The sequence below is a fragment of the Chiloscyllium plagiosum genome, chromosome 6, assembly GCF_004010195.1.
Source record: "Chiloscyllium plagiosum isolate BGI_BamShark_2017 chromosome 6, ASM401019v2, whole genome shotgun sequence".
NCBI classification, from domain to species: Eukaryota; Metazoa; Chordata; class Chondrichthyes; order Orectolobiformes; family Hemiscylliidae; genus Chiloscyllium; species Chiloscyllium plagiosum.
Window position 1 is genome coordinate 1,440,830 of NC_057715.1, and position 25,877 is coordinate 1,466,706.

Sequence of the window (25,877 nt, forward strand, 5' to 3'; positions counted from 1 at the left end):
GAGTCAATGGGAGGGGGGGGGGGCTGGTATAGATGGAGTCAATGGGTGGGAGCCTGGTTTAGTGATGGACTGGGAAATGCAATGTTTCTAACTATGGAGATATTCTGTTTCAAATGTTACTTTCTCTTTTATTTTACCATTGGATTTGCAAAAAAATGAGAACGGAGTTCAAGGTTTGGAGTTATGGATCAATTTCACATCCAAAATCCCAGATCAGAAAATACAATTATAAGAAACTTTATTATTATGAGTAATTTCTTGAGATCATGTTCAGTACTACAAAGAGCAGACACAAAACACTTAGGTTAACCAGACATCAATTATTAATTTCCAGAAATCTCTTCTGTAAGTCAACAATGGAATCCAAACTAAATCTTAGTTATTATGCACCTCTTGACAGCAGCAGCTTCAGGTCTGGAGTCTGTCTTCGTGGCGAGATGAACGGCTAAGGCAGTTTGATCAATATGAGATATGACATCGTCTGCTGCTTCCACAATTTCATCTATTCTTTTGATTCGGTCCTATATGACAGAGAGGTCAGAATCCTTGAACTGGTTGTATTAACAGAGAACAAGCATTCATATATTACTCTAAGTGGAGAGAAGGTTACATGTTTTATTATGAGGGAGGCATTGGGGAAAAAGAGGATAAGGTCAGTTAAAAGGAATAGAGACTGAGCCAAATTAGAGGAAATAGAGATGGTTGCAAATTGAGTTGAAAAGATGGCTGAGGAAGTCTTTTTAAGGTGGAAAAAATGTTGAGAGATTACCAGGGAGAGAAGCAAAGCCAAGTCAACTGAAGGCTCTCAAATGAATGGCAGCAGCAGGATGCATGGGAGAACAGGGAATAGGAGAGAATGACGTTAGAAGACAGGGAACCAATATTCATCACCATGGCTGAGGAAATTAGTGAGCAGGACTTTGTGAGCAAGATGTGGAGGCTACAAGATTATCAAGGAGGATATCAGATAAAGAGGGGAGAAATTGGATCACCCCAAAATGGGCATGAAGTGCATTATAATTAACTTTAGCCCATTCATTGCCTTGGTGCAGAAAGTGCTCTCTATAAATGATCTGTAACGTTCCAGCCATTACTGATGACTGGGGCTACTTAAAGGCAGCTGCTCCTCAGAAATGGGTGATGTACTGGGGAGTGCACAAAGTGTGGAACACTAGACAAGTCAATGTGAGCTGTGTCATATCAAGGATTGTCTATACGTACTCCACTGCATTGTATGAAAATCTTTCACAAGGAGGAAGGACATCTTGTATCTCCTGAAAGGAATTAAGACACCGACCAGACCAACGCTAAACCATGCTAAAGGAACATTGAGAATCATTAGCAGCAGATGTCAATACCAGAAGCTTTGCTGCAAGATAATAGATAGAAAAAGCATTAAATTCAAAAATCTGCCTTGTGTCATTAAGGTGTGTCAATTCAATTTCAAATGGCAAATCCTACCAGTTCTTTCCCTACCCTCATCTACTAGTCAATCTCTACAGCTCCCTTCACTCATCTACCAATAATCTCTGCTCATCAGTGATTAACCTTTAATTCATAGGCTTTACTCTCACACACTTATCATTATTGCAAACCTCATCCCACAGCCTGCCACACACAGTGACAAATGTGACTCCTTCCGACAGGAGAAGATGGTGCATTATAGCAAGCCACCATGAAGAATGGGGAGCAGAGCAGAATGCCTGAATATTTAAACTTACATGGGTAGAAACATGGCTGGCTATCATGGGAGGGGCATTACTGAAGCAGGCTGAAGGATCAATGATGAGTATATCAGCATTCTGAATCCATTTTCACTCATATCATTTCTCCTTCAATACACAACCTCAGACATACTTGCTGCAGATAACATAAGTATACACTTTTACTTTCTAGTCTCTCCTCACCATGAGCTAATCCTTGTATTTTATTTCAGCAAGCCAAAACATGCAGCCTTTTCAGTCAGCACAGGAAGAGGAAAATGACAGTGAACATAAAGAGGCAAACTCATTCTATCTCATTGCTGCAGTCACAATGCACGTTATAGATGTTAGACACAGGAGGGGTTTGAACATGATGAGACACAAGGAACACGAGTGCAGGACCCCCAACCCAGGGCAGTGGGAAAGAAGAGTGAAGGTACTACTGCTCCAGCTGGCAAGGTCACACATTAATTCATTTGAAAAGAGAGTGAGATGAGGACTTTGATGGGCCAGGCTACAGAGGAAAGTTGATTGGTGCACATAATCAAATACTTGGTGCATTATAAAAACCAGGGTTCATATCAAAGAGCATGGAAGAGCCCAGCACTACCTTAGTGCAGGGATTTGCCCAGAGACTGGAGCCTATCCTTGCCAGCATTGAACAGGTGAACAGTTTAATAGCATAGCTGTGGAACCCAAATGCAAAGTCATACAGTGGGTAGCGCAGTTTCCATAACAATAAATTATTTGCTTCAAAGGTTGGAATGCTCTCTTAAAACCTCAGATCGCTGCTATCATAATTCTGCTCGCTGCTATTCAAAGGGGTTTCCATGGCATCCCAGGAATCTGATGAAGGGCTTATGTCTGAAACATCGAGTCTTCTGCTCCTGAGATGCCAGATCTGCTGTGCTTTTCCAGCACACTTTTTGACTCATCCCAGAAATCTGTCAATTTGATTTCAGCCAGATCAGAAGGACTTGATAAAGCACCATTTGGTGAGAGTGACAGCGGCTCTGAGGAACATGAACCTGCTATCCTGTAAAAATGCTAGCAGGCTAGGTTCCAATCTCTGCCAGCTAATCAGATGGCTGATACTTCAAACTGCACACCTTGTTACTGGGTATGATCTCGCAGGATTAGAGGTGCTCCAAGTTGTCTTTCACGTCCGTCTGCATTCTCTTCACTTGGAGATTAACCCCCCAGAACCAAAGACAATGATGGGCACAAAGGGGAGACTGATTTATTTTTCAGCATCATTTCAGGACTGAATTTACAAAATTGGATTGGAACTTTTTTGTCAGAAAGAAAATGATATTATAATCAGTATTGGAAAATAGACAGAGACATGGGACTGTCAATGAATGGTGTGGTTGAGGTGACTGATATTGCCCGATTTTTTTCATGTTGAGTCTGAGCAAAAGAGACTATCTGCATTGTATCACATGCTTTTGAAATCCTCCTTCTCCTTATTCGCATTTGAAAGGTAATGCCAGGACATTTTCTTGATAATGTCCACTAAGTGCAGCAGGGTATGACAAATCTTGATGCCCACTCAGATGGGTATTGCAGATCTGCTCAGTCTGGAACAGTGTAGGCAGTGGAAGCATGGCCCAAGAAAACCGATCATGTATTCTCATACTGTTTCACTTGGCAGAATGCCTCTCATTGCTGACCTGCTGTACATATGGACCAGAATGTTGAATCATGTCATGAATGATAATCAAAAAAAAATTGAAGATAAACTAGCAAGCAATTTGAAAACAGACAGCAAGAGTTTTTTTCAAAAATATAAAAAAATTCAAGCTCCCAAGTGAACATAGGGCCATTGAAGCATTAGGGAGGAGAAATAATAATGGGGAACTAGGAAATGGTGGAAGAATTCAATTAATATTTTGCATCTGTCTTCACAATAGAAGACACAACTATATTCCAAAAATACTAAATAATCAAGGGGCAAAAGGGGAGCCGACTCGACGGACCAAATGGCATAATTCTGCTTCTATGTCGGGGAGGGGGGGGGGAGTGTGATTGAAAATAAGTACAAAAATTATCACTGGAGAGCAAAGTACGAGGTAAAGTAATGGGACTAAAGCCTGGTAGGTCCCTAGACCTAATGAGTATCAACCATGTATTTTAAGAAAGTGGCTGCAGAGATAGTACACTGCTTGTGATCTTCCAAGAATCCTTAGATTCTGGAAAAGAGCTGGAACCATATTCAGAAAAGGAGGGAAACAAAAATAAGCAACTATAGGCTGGTTAGCTTAACATCTGTTATTGGCCCATTATGAAGGACGCAATAGAAGAACATTTATAAATACATAAGACGATCAAGCAGAGTCAGCACAATTTCATGAAAAAGACAATTATTTTTAAAATTCTTTGAAGATGATAGGTAAAGGGGAAGCAGTAGATATAATATATTTGGATTTCCAAAGATGTTCAATAAGATATTGCTTGTTTGGCAACTGAATAAGACAAGAATTCAATGTGCTCAGAGCAGCATCATAGAACACCAACAAAGAATCCCTACAGTGTGGAAACAGGTCCTTCAGCCCAACAAGTCTACACCGACCCCTTCGAAGAGTGATCTACCCAGACCCATTCCCCTTCCCCATTATCCTATATTTATCCCTGACTAATGTACCTAACCTACACATCCCTGACCACTACGGGACAATTTAGCATGGCCAATTCAGCTAACCTGCACATCTTTGGATTGTGGGAGGAAACCCACACAGACACGGGGAGAATGTGTACACTCCACATAGACTGGTGCCTGAAGCTGGAATCAAATCCAGGTCCCTGGTGCTGTGAGGCAAGAGTGGTAACCACTGAGCCACCATGCCACCCCAGTACATTGGCATAGATGAAGGACTGACTAACTAAAAATACAACAGAGTTGGGATTGGGGATAACATTTTCAAGATGGCAATCTGTAACAAGTAGACTGCCAATGGGGTCGGTAGTGGAGCAGCAATTATTTATAATATATGTTAGTGACTGGGATGAGGGAAGGGAATAGACTATCGCCAGGCTTGTGGATGGTGTTAAATAGGTGGGAAGGAAAGTGTTGAGGATGATACAAAGAATCTACAGAGGGATACAGACATTTAAATGAATGGACAGAAACTTCTGCAGATTGAATATAATCCGGAAAATGTGAGATTAAGCACTTTCTCAGCAAAAATAAAGGAATTGAATATTATTTAAATGGTGACAGCCAAAAATACAGAATTCTTGCTTAAATTGCATATTCTCCCAATTCCTTCGTCTCCGCCGCACCTGCTCCCAGGAGGACCAGTTCAAAATACGTACAACACAGATGGCCTCCTTCTTCAAGGACCGCAATTTCCCCCCCGACGTGGCCGACGGTGCCCCCCACCGCATCTCCTCCACTCCCCGCTCCTCCGCCCTTGAGCCCCGCCCCCCCAACCGCCACCAGGACAGAACCCCACTGGCCCTCACCTACCACCCCACCAATCTCCATGTACAGCGCATCATCCACCGTCACTTCCGCCACCTCCAAACAGACATCAGCACCAAGGATATATTTCCCTCCCCTCCCCTATCAGCTGTCCGTAGAGACCACTCCCTCCGCGACCCCCTTGTCAGATCCACACCCCCCACCGACCCAACCACCACTCCCGGCACCTTCCCTTGCAACCGCAGGAGGTGCAACACTTGCGCCCACACCTCCCCCCTCACTCCTCTCCAAGGCCCCAAGGGAAACTTCCATATCCGCCACAGATTCACCTGCACCTCCACCCACATCATCTACTGCATCCGCTGCAGCCGGTGTGGCCTCCCCTATATTGGGGAGACAGGCCGCCTACTAGCGGAGCGATTCAGAGAGCACCTCTCGGCCACCCGGACGAACCAACCCAACCAACCTGTGGCACAGCATTTCAACTCCCCCTCCCACTCCACCGAGGATATGCAGGTCATTGGACTCATCCACCGCCAAACCACAACAACCCGACGGTCGGAGGAGGAGCGTCTTATCTTCCGACTGGGAACACTCCAACCGCAGGGGATGAACTTGGACTTCACCAGTTTCTTCATCCCCCCTCCCCCCACCTTGTCTCAGCCGAATCCCTCCAGCCCGGCAACGCCTTCCTGACCTGCAGTCTTCTTCTTGACCTCTCCGCCTCCACCCTACTCCGACCTATCACCCTCACCTTGACCTCTTTCCACCTATCACATTTCCAACGCCCCTCCTCCAAGTCCCTCCTCCCTACCTTTTATCTTCTCCTGCTGAACACTCTCTGCTCATTCCTGAAGAAGGGCCTGTGCCCGAAACGTCGAATCTCCTGTTCCCTGGATGCTGCCTGACCTGCTGTGCTGTTCCAGCAATAAAGTTTCAACTTTGATCTCCAGCATCTGCAGACCTCACTTTCTCCATGGCTCTAATCAGACTACAGGTGGAATACTGTGAAAAGTTTTGGGTCACTTATCTAAGGAAAGGTATATTGGCACTGGAGGCAGTTCAGAGAATGTTCATCAGGCTGATTCCGGGTACGAAGGGATTGCCTGAAGAGGTGAGGATTAGATGGTTGGTCCATCAAGACTGGCTCATTCAGTATGTTCAAGGCTGACACAGACATTTTTAATTAGTAAGGACATCAAGGGTTATGGGGAAAAGTCAGGAGAGTGGAGTTGAGGATTATGAGATCACCATAATCTCACTGAATGGCAGAACAGACATGATGGGCTGAAGGTCCTACATCTGCTTCTTAGTCTTTTAATCTTATGAGTTAACCTTTGACTCAGTAAAGTACAGGCTGCATACAGGTGCCACAAAATGAAGGGATCGTGATCACTGCCAGGGTAAGAGGCAATTCACTGCAGGATGAGGTGCTGATGGTGATCAACTGCACCTTGAGTTAGGAATGTGCTGTTCACGCTCTATTTTAACATTGCTCGAAAGACTACCTGTGGGTATGGCAGCTTGCTGAGAGCACGTCTCTTTGCTGAGGAGAATACATACTCTTCAGTTTCCCACATGCTAAACTTGCAAAGAAAACTACATACGACAAATAATGTCTGGAAGCAATTTGTTGCAGCACAACATTTTAAATAAACCACAAAGTCAATCAGCAACAGCCAAATCACTTCCTCTCAACTACTCAAGTTTTAGCCAAATATAGGACAAGTATAAAAACATGTGCATTGATAACATACTTAATCAAAGTTTGGAAAATCAAGAGGTCTGTAGCCCCCAAAATAAAGGAAACTGCAAAATCCAATGTTTCCTCCAATAGAGCAAGATGTAACAAGGATTTCAGCAGTGGTGGTGGTTAGCTTGTGCTGCAAGTTACATGGAAATAATTATTTTTGGTAATTAATAACATGTGGGACTGGAGTTCATTCCTGGGTCAAACAGAATGCCAAGGTTTCACTTATTATAAAGGTGTGGCTAAGGAGGTGGGACCAAAAAAGCACTCTTCCATATGGTCATTTGGAGAAATGTTTGGGACTTTGATGACTGTCAGATAGTCTATGTGCACAGACTTAATTAGAGGTCAAGGATTATGACTAAGACGTGGAGCCAGATGATATCAGTATACAGTATATCATACATCTGAAATTTGACCCTGTGCCTTCAGATAATGTCTTTACAAAAAGAGGGGTCAAGAACAGATCTCTGGGCAACTTCAGAGAAGCCTAGGCAGTAGTTACACAGTTTGGAACAGCACAAGGTCACATCACTCACTGGCATTGAGGCAAGTTAAATTTTCTTAACTTTTGCATGTTTCTGTGCATTGCTAAAACAACTTTCAAATGTATTTTAACCTTTTCATTGTCCAAATGATGCAATCGTGCAACATATAGAGGAAGATGCGTAGGATAAGACTCTTTCAATTCTTCATACAGCGTATTCATGTCCAATCTAAAGAAAAACAAACAAATCTGGTGAACCATCATTGCGCTCCCTCTAAGGTAATAATATCCTTCCTAAGGCAAGGAGACCAAAACTGCACACACTGCTCTAGCTGGAATCTAACTAAGCTTTTATACAATTCAAGCATGACTTTGTTATTCCTGCCCTCAAAACCTCATGTAATAAATGCTAACATTCCATTCGCCTGTCTGATGTCTGTCTTTCTAACTTTGCTTCTCGTTTCTCTGACCTATGGTTATACTGTGTGTAGGTGGAATGTAACTTTTCGTCATTTCTCTATTCTGTTACTAAGGGTTGTACGCAGGTACTCTGTACCTAAGATAATGCTGTATTGCCGACATTATTACACTGTAACTAATCTGTAACTGAAGAAACTGTACTTAGGTACCTTTGTCCCTAAGATGGCACATAGAACATAGAAAAATACAGCGCAGTACAGGCCCTTTGGCCTTCGATGTTGCGCTGATCCAAGCCCACCTAACCTACACTAGCCCACTATCCTCCATATGCCTATCCAATGCCCGTTTAAATGCCCATAAAGAGGGAGAGTCCACCACTGCTACTGGCAGGGCATTCCATGAACTCACGACTCGCTGAGTAAAGAACCTACCCCTAACATCTGTTCTATACCTACCCCGCCTTAATTTAAAGCTATGCCCCCTTGTAATAGCTGACTCCCTACGTGGAAAAAGATTCTCACTGTCGGCCCTATCTAAACCCCTAATCATCTTGTACACCTCTATCAAGTCACCCCTAAACCTTCTTTTCTCCAATGAAAACAGCCCCAAGTGCCTCAGCCTTTCCTCATACGATCTTTCTACATAAGTGGAGACTTATAAACTTTTCACTGTACTCATCTGAGTACATGTAACGATAAAGCTAATTCAATTCATTAATAGTTTATGTATTTACATGTTAACCTTCAGTGACTTATTCATGAGAACATCCAGGTTCACATACAAATCTACAGTGTCTAATCTTTTACGATTTAAAGAAACACTGCATATATGTTCTTCCTACCAAAGTGAATAATCTCTTATTTGTCTACATTATATTCCATCTATTATATTCTTGCCCACTCACGAAATTTGTCTCTTTAAAGATTCACTGAAACTGCCTCAAGTCGCACATTTCTAGCTTTGTGTTATTGGAAAACTTAGTGTATTACCTTTAGCATTCACATTCAAATAGTTCATTTATACGATGGACAGCTGGGGCCCAAGTGTTGATCTTTGCAATAGCCCATAGGTACAGTCTGTCAGTGCAAGAATGACCCGTATTTTTTCCTGTTAATCAATTCTTAATCCATGCCAAATTATTAAGTCATATGCCACGTGCTTTAATTCTGCTAGCTGACTTTCTTTAAGGGACTTCATCAAAAGCCTTCTGAAAGTCCAAGGATTCACCAACTCTCCTTTCTCAATTTTGGTAGTAACATCCTCAAAATATTCCAGCAGACACAGTGGCTCAGTGGTTAGCACTGCTGCCTCACAGCACCAGGGTCCCAGGTTCGATTCCAACCTCAGGCAACTGTCTGTATGGAGTTTGCACATTCTCCCCGTGTCTGTGTGGATTTCCTCCCACAGTCCAACGATGTTAAATGGCCCATAGCGTTAGTTGTGTTAGTCAGAGGGAAATGTGTCTGGGTGGGTTACTCTTCAGAGTGGACTTGTTGGGGCGGCACGGTGGCACAGTGGTTAGCACTGCTGCCTCACAGTGCCAGAGACCTGGGTTCAATTCCCGCCTCAGGCAACTCTCTGTGTGGAGTTTGCATAGCACATTTTCCCCATGTCTTTGTGGGTTTCCTCCGGGTGCTCCGGTTTCCTCCCACAATCCAAAAATGCGCAGGTTAATTGCCACTCAATTGCCCGTAGTGTTAAGTGAAGGGGTAAATGTAGGGGAATGGGTCTGGGTGGGTTACGCTTCGACAGGTCGGTGTGGACTTGTTGGGCCGAAGGGCCTGTTTCCACACTGTAAGTAATCTAATCTAAATTCCATCCACCAATCCATGCTGACTAAGCTGAATCAGATCATTATTTTCCAAAAGTCCATTTATTGCACCCTTTACAATATTTTAGCATTCTCCCTTCTCGTGAAAAGGCTACAGGTCTGTACTTACCAGTGTTCTGTCCCTCCTTTCTTAAATAGTCAGGTAACACATATTAACTTCCAATCTTCAGGAGTCAATCCAGAATCACTGATATTGTGGTCTACCTACAGTACATGGCCAAGCAATAAACAGTGGCCCAGCCAGTGAATCTCACACTTTGGAATGGAGAATATCATAGTCCTAGGATTTAATCTGCAATCCCATTAATTTCTCCAAACAACTTTCTTACTGATACTGATTTTCTTCAATTCCTAATTTCCCCCTGTCTTCAGATCTCTAATTCAGGGAGATTTATAGTACTTTCCTTAGTGAAGACAGACACAAAATAAACATTTAACCCCTCAGATACTTCTCTGTCCCCCATTATAAATTCTCCTGACTTGTCTGCAATGGACTCACATTAACTTAGCAAAATGTTCCCTTTATATGCACTTGTGTAAACTTTTACACCAGTTTGTAACGTGTTCTTTGTTACATTCATATTCTATTCTATTCTCCCTTAATTTGTCGTTTCTTAGTCCTCCCTTGGAATACTCTAAAGTCCTCCTGAAATTCAGATTTATTACTATATCTAGCAATTTTACAGGCCACTTTTAATCTTACACAAACCTCAACTTTCTCTGTTAGTCACAGCCAACTAACCTTTTTGAGCGTTTGTGTCTTTAAAGAATGTATAGTTGCTGTAAATTATGTCATAATTTTTACAAACTATTTCTGATGTACCATTACATCTTTATCTTAGCTAATTTGCACTTCATGCTTTCCTCTGTTTAAATTTAACACACTGTTTTTACATTGAGCTACCTCAAACATACTTTCAAACATAACGTAAAATTCTATCATATTATGGCCACTCATCCCTAAAGGTAGGTGTGTTCTGGAACAAACAAATACATACTTGGCCATCCAATGTATCTTCAGGTCTCTGAGAGCATCAGCAAACTCATCTTTTGCATCTTTCTCTTTATCCACATCTTTCTCTTTGGTTCCATTCTTCTGCTTATTTGGAGACGGTATAAGATGATATTGCACAGACACCATGTCCTGTTATGTAACAGAGAGAAAAAAATTAAAAATCCAAATATTATGACTCCATTAATTTTAACAAAAAGAAATACTTATTCCCAGCATTCACACTGCTTAAATCTTAATAATATTTACAAAGCTGAGATGTTTATAAAACTTAATTGAAAAAATACATTTTTTACTTGATCCAATCTCAGTGCTTGCATCGATTTAAATGTGATGCTACTGTGCATTCACTCCCAGTTTGCCCAGTGATGGCAACCTCCAAAGATATGAGACAGATAATTTTCAAGTGAAATCGATTTATTTATTGAGGAATCAAGATGTCTAATGATATTAAATAAGGAACTGTGAAGAAAAACACTAAGAGTTAAAAGCTAGGATTCAAATAAAAAAAAGGAAGCACCAGTTGTTGTGCTGTTTGCCTTACTACTCTTTAGATTGTAAAGAATCCCTTTGCCAAATAATGTTCTCAAATTTGGAATGCTTCTCCAAGTGCTTCAATGTCTCCATGGCTTGGTGCTTTCCAATATTGTTCAGCTCGACAAGATTTCCTAAGCTATCCATTCCGGAGACTCTGACCTTTTGTGCGTTTCCCTCCATCACTAATCATGTTCATTCATCAACATTAAATTCTCTGTGTAGTTCCCCACTTAAAATATCTACACTAGCCTTTCTTTCTTGAACCCATACTTAAAATCTAGCCCATTGATTAAACTTTGGTCAGCTTTCCACTAGCTGTATCCTTTGCTTGGCAATGGCAAAGCTCATATCATGTACTTTTTTTTGTTAAAGGCACTTCAGAACTTCAGGTTATGGTACTTGGTTATGTTTTTATGATTAGGACTCCAAGTAATGCTTCCACTACTCTTCTCATCTCCAAGGGTCAACAGATCTTTCAAGGGACACTGGACACGAAATGTACACTCTGTTTTCTCTCCACAGATGCTGCCAGACCTACTGAGTTTTTCAGTAATTTCTGTTTCTGCTTCTGATTTCTAGCACCTGCAGTTCTTTTGGTTTTTGACAGAAATTTTGAACTCTGCAAATGGCAAGTGATACTGAGTTTATTCTTAATTTGAAACCCAGGATTTAAACTTCTGTTAACCAATGGCACTAACAGTATATATTTGGAATCTGGTCACAGATTAGCAATGATTTCATTCAATACCAGAAGGGGCTGACTGGCCTGCTCTTGTTTCGGACTTTATTTGAGACTGGGCTTTCCTTTACGTTGAGCAGGGGATTGTTGTTTGCGTAGGGGTTGAGAAATCATTTCACTGAAGAAGCCTATTGGCTGGTAATGGGATATTTTACAATGTTCTGCATCAAATTTCAACAGGCAAGACCTTCTCTGTATGTAGGGGTGAAAGGATTGGCTGTTAAGTCCTTACAGTAAATGAGACTTATGGAGTGCATTTTACAGAAGGACAGCAGGAATTCATTTTATGAAGATCGATCAGCAAAGGGAAATCTATTGGTACCATGAGGAAGTATTAAATTGCGTTGTCAACAATACTGAAGACTAAATACTTTTGATTTTCACATTCAAATTTTCATATTTCAATTGTAAAGGTGAAACCACCGTAACAAATATAATTTTTCATTAATTCATGGATATGGGTATCTCTGGCAATCCCAGCATTCATTGTTCATACCTAATTGCTCTTCAGAAGGTCGTGGTGAGCTGCCTTCTTGAACCACTACAGTCCTTGGGGTACAGGATACCTACAGTGTAGTTAGGGAGGAAGTTTGAGGGTTTTGATCCAGTGACAGTGAAGGATTTGTGATACAGTTCCAAGGCAAGATTGTGTGTGGTTTGGCAGGAAGCTGAAGGTAGTGGTATTCCCAAGTATCTACTATCCTTGCCATTCTAGATGTGCATAGATCCTGGTGCTGACAAAGGAGCCTTGGCCAATAGTCAGCATGTATAGAACCTCTAAGTAGCTAAGCAACTTGGAGGACACTTTGCTGCAGTCTATCTTGAAGATGGTATACACTGCTCCCCAGTGAGTCATGAGTGAAGTGAGTGAATGTAGAATATGGTGGATAGGGTGAACTGCTTTGTCTTGGATAGTATCAGGCTTAAGTTTTTACGGAGCTGCATGCATCCAGGCAACTGCAGAGTATTCTATTGCACTCCAACTTTGTCCTGTGAACAGCAAGCAATGGAGAGACAGGAGGTGATTCACACATCACAGAATTCCTAATCTTTGACCTGGTCCTGTAGCCACAGTATTGATAAGGCTTTCAGTTCAGTTTCTGGTCAATGATAACCCACAAGATTTTGATCAATGTGGATTCAGTTATTGTATTGCTATTGTATATTAATGGATGATGGTTAGATTCTCTCTTGTTTAACACAGTGGCACTGTGTAGCATGGATGGTACTCACCAATTATCAGTCCAAGCCTGGATGCCATCCAGGTCTTAGGCATTTAAACACAAGCTATTTCAATGTATGTTGAGTTGCAAATAGTGCTGAACATTGTACAATCATCAGCGAGTATACCTACTTTAAGGATGGAGGAAATGTAATTGATAAAACAGCTGAAGATGGTTGGGCCTAGGACACTGTTTTTAGGAACTCCTGCAGAGATGTCCTCGGGTTGAGATGAATGATCTGGAACAACCATAACCATCTTCCTTTGTACCAAGTATGACCACAACCACCCAATAATGTTTACCTCATGATTCCCCCCAGTGACACTAGTATTTTTTTAAAGGGATCTTTAATGCTACATAACAATCAAGTGCTGCCTTGATATTAAAACACTCACTCCCCGTCCCCATTAAAGAGTTTGTCAAATGGTTTTACAAACAAGCTGGTTGAGTCAATTGTTCATGTTTTTGCTCCAAATAATTCACATGGTGTGCCAGTACTCAATATCCTCAACAATGACAATCAATCAATCAAGTGGTACTTTGAGTAGCTCTGCCAATAGATCACATAACACCAGCAGTACTACCTGCCCTGATAATGCACACAGACAAGTCAACCAGGAGTCCTGTGACATAGTGCTAGTGGTCCTACACCAGGTACTGTAGATCTGGCTTCAAGGCTCACCTGCCATGTAAGTGTGTGATAACTTACATTTTAATTAACCTGTTCAAGTTTCACAACCATGGTAGGTCTTTGAATTATCAGACTGTACTTGCTTAGTTATTATTGTTTGGGTGGTTACTATTCTTAGTTCCTCGACTGTAATCCTGTTTTGTTATCAAGCAATCCCACACAATTCCTGAAGTCAATCTTTTGGTTTTATACTGACGATATTTAAATCTCTTGTTGAAAATGTTAAAAAAATGAGTTTAGTAATTGATAGGCAGACAATAAAGAGGCAAAGTGAAATAAAAAGGTAATGAAGATCACCGTCAGTTCAGAGAAAGACTTTCGTTGTGTTATAAAATTTACTTCCCGAGTTCTGTTTGATTAATTAAAAATTCTAATGAAAACTGGGCAAACAATTTTGGTCACTATTTGTCATAACATTCTCTTATCATTTACACAACTGTAGCCAAGTCACACAGTATATTTGGACTTTAATAATATTTTGTAAGTCCAATGTACATCATTAGTAAACATGAACATTAAACACAAATAGACACTACATTTTTGAAAGCGGTTAGGACAAATATGCAGATTAATATCAAATGCCAATAGTGACATTATATTCAGATTAACAGACTTAAACCAAAAAAAGGAATAACTTTCCATTTACAAATTTAGGAAATACTAAAATTGAACACAATTCAAAATTACACAACATAAATGTTTATATTTATCTGGATCCAAGTGAACTAAATTAAAGCCAGCGAGTGCTCCGAGCACATCAGGTAATCTTTTAAGGATACAACTGGATTTCTGTGCTACAGTAACATCACAATGGTCTTTGAAGAGAAATTCCTGAAATAAAGTACAGTTTTGCGACTATTTCCAATTACTCTGACAAACCAATTTGACATTTTATGATTAAATGTAATGATCTTCAATGTTTTATGCAGTATGTTCTTATAAGCTGACATATACTATGTGAAAGAGTGGCGGAAGCAGATCAATGCATTCAATTGAAAGGAGAAATAATTATAAGCCAGCTAAGAAAGTCTAGTAGCAGGAATGGGATTAATTTAATTCAACAGCTGTTCCAAAGACAGCCACAGGACACGTTAGATTAAATGGCCTTCTTTGCTGTTTCCATGATACCCCATCCTGAGACAATCAAGTGAATAACCACAACTGGGCCGAAAGTAACAGTCAATCACTGATTAATGAAGTGGACAGAAACATAGTTGGTAAGAAGAAGAAAAAAAACATACTGTTCTGATCATTTTCTGGACTGCAGAAGGCAATTGCTGCACCCTAAACCACCACTGGAATGGAACCCACTATCATTAATATATTTCATGTCATGTATGTTGTATAACTGGAAAATTTACAACTGTTAGTAAAATCAATCATAAGAAGAAATGGAATAATTTTATTAGTAATTCCTCATTCTCGGCAATAACCTTCAAGACTTGCCAGGGGTTCTTTGGTAGCACCTCTAAGAACAGAGAGTCAAGTGCATCAGAACACCAATTAAATAACATCCTGATATGGATATGTATCAATGTTTCATCAACATCATTGGTTCAAAATCCTGTAATAGGAATACCTTTACTTTAACAAACAGGCTGCAGCAACTTCGAAAGCGACTTATCACCACCTCCTAAAGCTCAGTTAGGATTGGCAATAAATACTTGGCTTCTCAATCACAGCCACATCATTGGAAGAAATTAAAACAAAACCCACAAAGGTCTGCTTTCAACAGTAATTAAGATGTAGAGTTTTTTCACAATTGCAAAATGCTTGCTTGAGGATGATCACTGCTCTGTCCTTTGAGTTTTGTTGTCATTTTTTTTTATCCCTTCCTTTTTTCCTCTCCTGTTCTTCTCCCATTTAAAAAGCTCAGATTCCATATTTGCCTCAGTTCAAAACGTCTGAGGCATTTTGTGTTGATGTTATTGAAGCAGTTTTGCTTTGGAATCAGCCTCTAGAACATCAGTCCCTATCTGCTCCCTACAAACCTTTTTGGGCTGTGAAAGTTTACAAAATTAAAGCAGTACAAGAAAAAAAAAACGCAGACCAACTGTATTTCACGATAAGTATAAAATGCAGCTGGCTTGCATAGAAGCATAAAACACACATAGTAGGTTCGTGAATTGTGAGTGACAAGCTATTTAGGAACATAGAACATAGGACATTACAGCACAGTACAGGCCCTTTGGCCCTCAATGTTGTGCCGACCTTCAAAATTAATCAGATGCCCATCTCACCTACCATTATTATACGTATGTATGACCACTGCTCATTTAAATGCCCTTAATGTCAGCAAGTCTACTACTGTTGCAGGCAGGCCGTTCCACGCCCCTACTACTCTCTGAGTAAAGAAACTACCCCTGATATCTGTCCTAAATCTATCACCTCTCAATTTAAAGCTATGTCCCCTTGTGTTAACCATCACCATCCGAGGAAAAAGGCTCTCACTGTCCATTCTATTTAACCCTCTTGATTATCTTATATGTCTCGATTAAGTCACCTGTCAACATTCTTCTCTCCAAAGAAAACAGCCTCAGTTCCCTCAGCCTCTCTCATAAGACCTTCCCTTCATACTAGGCAACATCCTAGTAAATCTCCTCTGAACCCTTTCCAATGCTTCCACATCCTTCCTGTAATGCGGTGACCAGAACTGTACACAATACCCCAGGTGCGGCCTTACAAGTACCTTGTATAGCTGAAGCATGACCTCGTGGCTCCGAAACTCAATCCCCCTACCAATAAACGCCATCACACCATATGCCTTCTTAACAACTCTATCAACCTGGGTGGCAACTTTCAAGGATCTATGCACCTCTGGACACAGATCTCTCTGCTCATCTACAGTGTTAAGAATTTTACCATTAGTCCTGTACTCTGCATTCCTGATACTTCTTCTGAAGTGAACCATCTCACACGTTTCCGCATTAAACTCCATTTGCCACTTCTCAGCCCAGCTCTGCAGCTTATCTATGTCCCCCTGAAACCCACAACATCCTTAGGCATTATCCACAACTCTGCCTACCTTAGTGTCATCTGCCAAGTTACTAACCCATCTTTCTACGCCCACCTGCAGATCATTTGTAAAAACGACAAACAGCAGTGGCCCGAAAGCAGATTAGATTAGTTGAGAGGAGGATGCTAGATTAGCTAGCCCACCCACCAATGGAGCAATTGAGCTGGCTAAAGCATCAAGTGACCCAATATCATGCAGCCACAGCAGAGGACTCTTGTGGTGCAGTGGTAGTGTCTCTACATCTGAGCCAGGAGACCCAGGTAGAAGTTCCATCTGCTCCAGAGGTGTGTAACAACATCTCTGAACAGTTTGATGAGAAAATATCTACATTGCAACAGCAAGAATGCTTGGTGTTGGGGTTTATGGTGAAGTGGCAGTGTCCCTACCTCTGGGCCAGAAAGTCTGGGCTAAAGTTCCAAATGCTCCACAGGTGAGTCATAATGCGTCCGAACAGATTGATTAAAAACATCTGGAATCTTTGGTGTAGGCAACTGTTTAGTTTTAATTTCTAAAGCATCAGAAGGTTTTATCTTTAGAGGGTACTCTCTGCTCATTTGCTCATCGGGGCCTAACAAGCCAAAATCCCCCTGCCATTCTCCCCAGCGATCTTCAAAACCCTACCCTCCACTGTAATGCCTTGGGTGCACAAAGCCTCCACCACAGTGAGACCTATAGTTTCACTTCTTTCCACTGACAGCAGAAGTCTCAGCCATCCACCACTCGTACATTTCTGACCAGCATTCATTCTGCTTCAAACAACAAGATCGATGAGCAGTACCATCAGCTAGGAACTTCATGATCAACTCCAGCAACAGGACATCCGACTGACACCCCGTGGGAGTTTACATATAACTGCTTTTTATAACTTTAATATTTTCCTATATCAGAGTACCACAGCCAGTCCAACCACAGAAGTGGGTACGAGGCAGTACATGGTTTCATAGAAACGTATGAATTTGGAACAAATGTAGGCAATTTGAACCCTCTTGCCTGTTCTGCCTAATCTTATTAAGCATCAATAAGATCATGTCTAATGCAATTGTGACCTCAACTTCTCAATTATGCCTGCTAGTCAAAAATCTTGTTATCTATGCCTTAAAATTATTCAATGACCATTCTCTGGGGAACAGAGTTCTAAAGACACTCAATCTTCTGAAGAAAAATCCCCGCATCTCCATCTTAAATGGCAGACCCCTCATTTTTGAATTCTGTCCTCTAATTCTAGTCTCTCGCACAAGGAATACATTCTTTTAGCATCCTGTCTGTAAAGTCCTCCCAGGACATGAAATGGTTCAGGAACCAAAAGAGAAAATGCTGGAAAATCTCAGCAGGTCTGGCAGCATCTGTAAGGAGAGAAAAGAGCTGACGTTTCGAGTCTAACTGACCCTTTGTCAAGTGGTTCAGGAAGATCAACCTCATTTTTCTAAAATCCAAAGAATAGAAACTCAGACTGCCCAATATCCCAGCTATAGGTTGATCTTACAAACAAAATAAATGATTACTACTATGGTATTGTAGTCAAGGTGAACTGACCAGCAGATCTTTCAAGAAAAAGTTTTCACTCAGCTACCAAATATATTTATCTTGCTGTTATAGCTGGTTCTGTTCTGTTGGCAAGTATGCAATTTCACAAAGATGTGCTGGGACATCTTTTACTGGGTTTAACTTTAATTTGAAGAATGTAGTGAATTAGAAAAATGTCTTTGGGTCTATTCTGGAAATGCATTGAAAAATTTGAATTTTGTTCCAAGCACAAACAGAAGAAGTGCATATAGTTCATATTGAGATGTAAAGGGAAACACAGATAACCATGAGGGCGTAAACATCACTCATAGAAATGAGTTGGATGTTTAAATTTGCATCCTGTATGTTTGCATGCTGCTCCAAAACTTGGTTCAAGATTTTCTGATCAAGTCAGATGTTTCCTGAAATGGGATGATGCCTGGATTGCAAAACTGCATTGCCTGTGGCTACTGCTCCTATGTGAAAATGGTTCCTGAAGGGAATTTTACCAGCATGGTTTTGCTTACTTGGAGTTCATCCAGCAAACTGCAGTAAAATTACTCAGTCTGTATTCACCTCTGTGAATTCTTAGTTGGTAATTGCAAATTACAGGTTGCCAGTAGAAGATGCTAAAGAATTTTGGACTGGGTAAGTGTAGTATGGAGGGCGAGAGGGAGTGGAAATAGAGAGAAAGAAAACAAAAAAGGGAGTGGGGAAAAAAACCAAGCCAAAAACCAAATTAAGCGGCATGTCACTACCTGCAGCTCCTAGCAGTAGTTAGAGAGCAGCAATAGAAGAGGCTTGGGGAGCAGGTCGCTTTCCCACCTTCTCAGCTGGGCAATTATGCATGCGTGGGGGACCTAAAAGAGGGGTAAAAATAATTTTTAAAATGGGGATTAAAAATGAATATAAATTAAATTACTTAGCACTTGTTCTCGAATAAATATGAATAGAACGAGAAAGAGATAACAAAGTGCGTCTCATGCAACTAGAAATGTGTTTGTCATCTTGAAACAAGTTCAATTTTATAATAAAAGTAAATGCATTCTAGGTACGCTGTAAATACAACAACTGTCCAGTTAGTTCATGATGGTTTTTATTTGTTATGCAAGCAGTAGTCTAATTTAATGTATCAGCCATGCTTCTTTTATTCCATGACTATTTTACTCTTTCTTAAATGTTAATAGATTCTGCGTCTCAGTCAGTTCGGTTACGCGTTCCAATTCTTCATAGTCCGGTGTACAATGTATCCTTCTGAGCCCTCTATCACCTTAAAGTTACCAATTTCCTAACCTTTGCCATGGATGGTTAATTCCTCTACAGTTCCACCCACCAACAATATAACCTGAAAACTCTCCTTTTCCTTCAATGGAAGTGTAACCAATCTCCATCCACCACATACTTCTTCCACTTGGCTGAACTTGTTCTCACTTTGAGCAACTTGTCCTTTAACTTCCTCCAAATAATGTACTGCGATGTGCATATGTAGGTTCTTAGTTACACTGCCTTTGTGTCACTCCAGAAAATCTCAAACTTTGCTTCCAATTTCCAGCCATCTCTCACCCTCTCACAATTCAACTCCAACTTATATACCTCCAAGCACCTTGTCCCTTTACAATCTCATGCACAATCTCAGTCAAAGCTCACCACCTGAATAACTGTCACAGCTGTGACCGAGTTCTCTTGTAGCACAGTGATAGTATTCCTACCTCTTAGTCAGGAGACTCAGATTAGAGTCCCACATTCTCCAGAGCTGTGTAACTACATCTCTGAACAGGATGCTTTGAAAATATCACAGACCAATGACCAGTGGAACTGATGAGCTCAGATGCACAGTCATGTTAACAGTACGGGTTCAATTCCTGCAACAGCTGAGGTTACCATGAAAGACTCGCAGCAGTGATGGATGGGATCGTGTCCCTACCTCTGAGCCAGGATTCCTGAGTTCAAGCCCGATCTACTCCAGAGGTGTATGATAACCTCTTTGAACAGGTTAATGAGAAAATATCACAGCAGTGACTGGAACATAACTATAAAGATCAATCAGCAAAGCTGATTAGATGTTTCCATTAAAGATGTATTTTGCCTCTTTGTCTGCATGCCTTCAATCAGACTTGAGTACCAAAGATCTTTTGAGGCTACCACAGCCTACTGCCATTAACTATCATGGTTGATGAACTATATCTACCCGACAGAATTTCCACTGCATAAATCCTGCTTGGCTTACTCAGCATTACGGAGGAGAAAGTGAGGTCTGCAGATGCTGGAGATCAGAGATGGAAATGTGTTGCTGGAAAAGCGCAGCAGGTCAGGCAGAATCTAGGGAACAGGAGAATCGACGTTTCGGGCATTAGCCCTTCTTCAGGAATGAGGAAAGTTGGTTACTCAGCATTACTTTTAACTGAAGATCCAAATTCCAAGCATGTACCAGAAATTCACATTATTCCACACAGGCTGCATCAAGATCTAAGGGAGACTGTCAAATAAAAAAAAAACCTCAACTCATTAAATTATGTTAAAAAAAATGCTTTTATCAAAAGGTAGCATTTACCATTTCTATGTCTTATTCAATCCATAAAGAAACTTACAGGTTTTAGCCATTGATGAAGTGATGGAGTTGTATTTTCTATCTTTTGTAAGTTAAGAAAACACAGCTGCATCTCAAATGTTCAGAAGTAGACGTGAACATCTGGGAATACTTGTTAAGATGGAGTACTGCCATATTATTCATGGGATAACAGTTTAATCTGTTTACATAAGCCAATGCCTTGATGTGAGGAGGAGGCAGAAGTCACCCTCTCTTTCTGGAGAGAGCCTGAGTTGTAATATTTTTCCTCTGCCATAAAGTAAAATCTATTTATTAAAAAAACTTCTCCAAATCTCTCTTCCTTCATTTGAAATACTCCTTAAAAACTATCTCATCTCTAACAAAGCTTTAGATCATGTACCTCTCCATTGCCTTCTGTGGCTTGGTTTGAAATTGTGATTTATAATGCCATGGGACACCTTATTACATCAGATATCAAGTGTTGTGCTCAATACCGACAGTCAATATGACCTACCCTGATAAGCATTAGCAGATGAAGTAAAGAAAATAATTCTTTAGAGTAATATTCTGCAATTTGGCCAGTAATAACTTTACTATTAATTAAACAAAATGCATAGACTGCTAGTGCAGTCAACAGCAAATGCATAACCGCATTACAGATTGCTTTCATTCCTTAACATATTAAAAAAAATTTAAAAATGATGGAGTTGTTTCAACTTATGAATATAAACACAATACTTATTCACAGGTAAGTTTTGCTTTTCTTCAGAAACAATTGACAAAGCTGCTTAACTATTACTTTCTCAGTAATGCACAAAGGTGGGTGAATTTAACCTGCTCACAAATCACCTGATGGGACTGTTCTCTTAACCTCAGAAACATAAGCTCGCTGCAGCTGGGGCAGAGAACTTAACTGACATAGTTTCAATATCATCAGTGTATGGAAAACCAAATAAAATGACCAACACTGCATTACATTCTTGTATACTTTATCAAAACATTCCAGAAAAGGCAGAGGGATGGCAAAAAGCACTAATAGCAGGAAGTTGGAAGAGTTAGAGAAAGTATTTGCAGGCATAAAAGACTAAACTTTAGTAAATGTCTAGAAGCTAGAGAGAGAAAAATACAAAGCAGAAGAGAATTGCTTGGGACAGAGTTTTGAGAAGATTTGGGACAGATTGTGAATGTCAGAAAGGCTCTGCCACTGGTGATGGAATAGATACACAGTAGACGAAAGTTTGAAAAAAAAAAGGTAGATTAGGCATAAGTACAGTGAAAATAAACAAAATATTGGGATGATGAGGAATCAGCGCAAGTCTATTTAACAGAGAGGGACTTAGTACAGGATATAACATGGAAGGTACAGGTTTAAATAGGTTAGAGTTTGTGTGCTTCAGACTTCTGTGGGAGGGAGGAGAGGATTGGAATGGTCAAGTCCAGAAGCAATGAAGGAAGGAGGGAGTATCAGCATCGGTGGGGAAGTGGCATGGATACTGAATGGCAATATTACACTGTGGAAATAGGAATCTGTCACTCATTCTCTGGTCAAACAGAGATCAAGTTCAGCCAGAGCAGGTAGCTGGTAATCCAAACAGGGTTTGGCTATTAAGATTCTGGTGAGAATTAACTAGATTGCTTTAATGTTGAAAGTGTTCAGCTTGGAGCAGTACTAGCGCATCTTGGTGTCAAACATTTTAAACAGATAGCACACAGGCAAAGTCAGTGCAACAACAGAGATGTAAAGCTGAGCATCATTTCATGATCTATGTGAATACATTATACAAAAGCCATCAGCTGGTCAATCAACTGCAGGAATTCCCTCAACAGCTGGGAGGAAACCAAGGTCATATGCTGTTGGACAAGACCTTTCCTCGCTCTCTTTCATCAATAAATTTACCAGTTTCAAAAAGAGTAATCACCAATTTGTTAATTCACCAATATTGAAAAGTATTACTCAATGGCCTTCATTCCACTGAATACTTCTTGGAGCGTCCATCATCCTGCATTGGGGAATGTCACAATCAAAACAAGTCTAGAAACAAAAGAACTAAATCCCACATAGTGCCTGTAAGATAGACAATGGCAAATGTCTCTGAATAACCCACTTAATTAGTTTATGTTTCATATTTTGTAACAAATAACTGTCTTACATGTTTAAGTGAAAAAGGATCATGAGATGGGGTAAAATAAAATGATAGAAAATAATATTATCAGAGCTTACAAAGATTTTGGACCAATCCAAAATGCATCAAAATAACATTTGTACTTTTCTCTGTAAATGCAACCTGACTGCTGACTTTAAAAGACAGTCTTCTCTGAAAAGCCCAACTATAAAATATAGAGATCACTCAGATCAGACTTAAATTTTTCTGATTATTGCTTATTACTTTCTGACTAATATTTTCTTCTCTTATCAATCTCCTCTTTCTAAAGGAGTAATGTCTTATCTTGTTAAATTTCCACAAGTACCTCACATGAACAGCCACTACTCACAGATGAGCATTAATTTCAAACGCTACAAAGCCATTTGACAACAATGGGCATCACATCCAAGTTGAATCCTGTTTTCACTCAATACACGACACTTTCAGTATGGATCACTGAGTAACAATGTGAAGTAAGAATCTAGAAAATCAGTCATAATAAATCAAAGCCCATATATTGTTGGAATTAAATTAAGATGAGGTAGTGTAAGAGTAAAGCACAAGCCGGACTAATTTAATCACTTTAATTTCCGGGTGAAGGAATCTTGAATTTATTCTTTTTATACTTATATTTTCTCCATTTTTAGATTAGCTCCAACACTCATACCACATGTTTGCTGGAAAGCAATCCAGAACAGAAAGTTCCATCAGAAGTTTTACTGACTGATTTATTATAGATTATATATGAAAGATGCACCTGATGGGCCTTATGGTTTTTCCCACGTTTCATGCTTTATTGTTTTCTTACTCCAAGCTAAACTTTCACTGCAGTAGGTAAATAATGCTGTAATGTTCAACAAAGATGAAACAAACTCTTTACAGGTGCTTACAGTACTCCAGTAACTCCAGTCCAACTAACCTAAATCCCACTCTTATCTGTTGTCCACATGTACCTAGTTCTTGCAAGTATCAATACAGGATATTTCAGTTATTGTCCTGGTAGAAGCAAGAACATTCCAGATGTCAATTCTGGGAGTGTCTAACCTTTTGTGATTGAATGGCACACTGACTAATGCCTTTATCTAATGGTAAGCTGAGGAAAATAAGTACAAGAGTCTAAAATAATAGAAGAAAAATTCTATCAACAGAGCGAGTCACAGCTGCCAAGAAAATTAAACAAAGCATACATTAGTGCTATTGCAAGTGAAAGATGCTAAGATCTTATTGGACAGTACAAAGAAGATATTGGTGAGAAGTTAGAAGAAATTCTGACAATTTAGTTACTTTCTATAGCAACAAATAAATTTTCCCATACTTTGATTCAGTAATAAATAACGTAATGAATTAAATTGCTCTGCTTAAAAATGTTCAAATTATCAGATTCACTGAAATTAAGCAACTTTGAATAAATAGCAGACTACATTTGCCTTTCTGGAGTATCATAGCACTGTATATGCAACGTAATGGACATTTATTACGCAGCAATAATAGCCCATGTCTGGAAAATAAAACCAGCAATGTAGAGAAACCATAATATCGTTCAAGGAGGAACATCAGCCAATAAGATTCATGTTCCATCCTGCAAGAACAAAGTTTGAATATTTGTGGTTGTCAGTAATATTTTCCTAAACATCAGCAAAGTGGCAAAGTTTTTACAGGATTACAAATAATATACTGCACATTTAGCCCAACCAGTCAATGCTGGTGTGCATTCCACTAGTGCCTCTTCCTAGCTTTCCTCATGTAAATCTATTATAACCTTCAACTTGCTTCTCCCTCAAATCCTTGTCAAGGTTCCACACCTTGTATCTAGAAAATATCTATAATATTTGCTGCAGCCACTCCCAGGGATAGCAAATTCTACATTCTCACTACTCTGCCAATAAAGGATTTGCTTCTGAAGACATCACTGGATTTTTTGGTGACTAAATCACATTGACAGCTTCTAGTTAACTCTTCCCCACAAGAAGAAAATATTCTCCCTGTATCCACACTGTGAAAACTTTTCATGATTGTCAAGGTCTATTAGGTTATCCTTCAGACTTCTTTTTATAATAGAAAAAGGTGTCAGTCCTTATCTCATGTATATATACGTGTGTGTGTGTGTGTGTACAGCACAAGTATTTCCAGTGTCACACTTGTAAATGTTCTCTCCATTCTCTTCACTGTCTTTATATTCTTCCAATAATATAGTGATCAGAATAGCATACAGTACTCTTAATTGTAGTCTAATCATAGTTTGATACAGGTTTAGCATAATTTCCCTACTTTTCAAAAGACAAATTCTGAGATATTGGCAATTGGAAATATAAACAGAAAACACTGGAAATGTTCATCAGATCAGGCAGCATCTGTGGAAAGAAACATCACTGACATCAACATTTTTTTCTTGTTTTCTTTTATTCTTTCATGGGATACGAGTGCTGCAAATAAGGCCAGCATTTGTTATCCATCCCTAATTGCCCTTGAACTGAATGGCCTGCTCAGCCATTTCCAAAGGCAGTTAAGAATCAATGACATTGCTGGACTCTGCAGTCACACATAGGATAGACTGGGTAAGAACATCAGATTTCTTTCCCTGCAGGACATTAGTGAACCAGACGGGTTTTGTGACAATGACATTTTCAATTCTAGGATTACTAATTGAATTTAAGTGCTATTAGCTGCAGCAGTGGGGTTTGAATCATCACAGGTCCATCATTAGCCTGGCTGTCTGGATTATTACTGCTGTGACTTTACTACCATGTCACCATTTCCCCAAACTTGTTTCTTTACATCAATGTTGCCTAAACTGTTCAGTATTTCTCTCACTCTCAGTTTCTATTCCCTACTTTTCAATCAGATTCCTC

At 40.0% G+C, this 25,877-nt stretch overlaps 1 protein-coding gene across 2 annotated transcripts in view; it reads right to left on the reverse strand.

Annotated features, from left to right (window-relative positions):
- tpp2 (tripeptidyl peptidase 2) overlaps positions 1-25,877 on the reverse strand; it is a 106,842-nt gene that overhangs the window by 8,186 nt on the left and 72,779 nt on the right. For both annotated transcript variants that reach the window (XM_043691155.1, XM_043691154.1), the window contains 3 exons: positions 10,614-10,759; positions 7,497-7,593; positions 391-521 (listed from right to left, as the gene is read on the reverse strand). In XM_043691155.1, the coding sequence (XP_043547090.1) occupies positions 391-521; positions 7,497-7,593; positions 10,614-10,759 (374 nt within the window). The remainder of the gene's footprint in view (positions 1-390; positions 522-7,496; positions 7,594-10,613; positions 10,760-25,877) is intronic.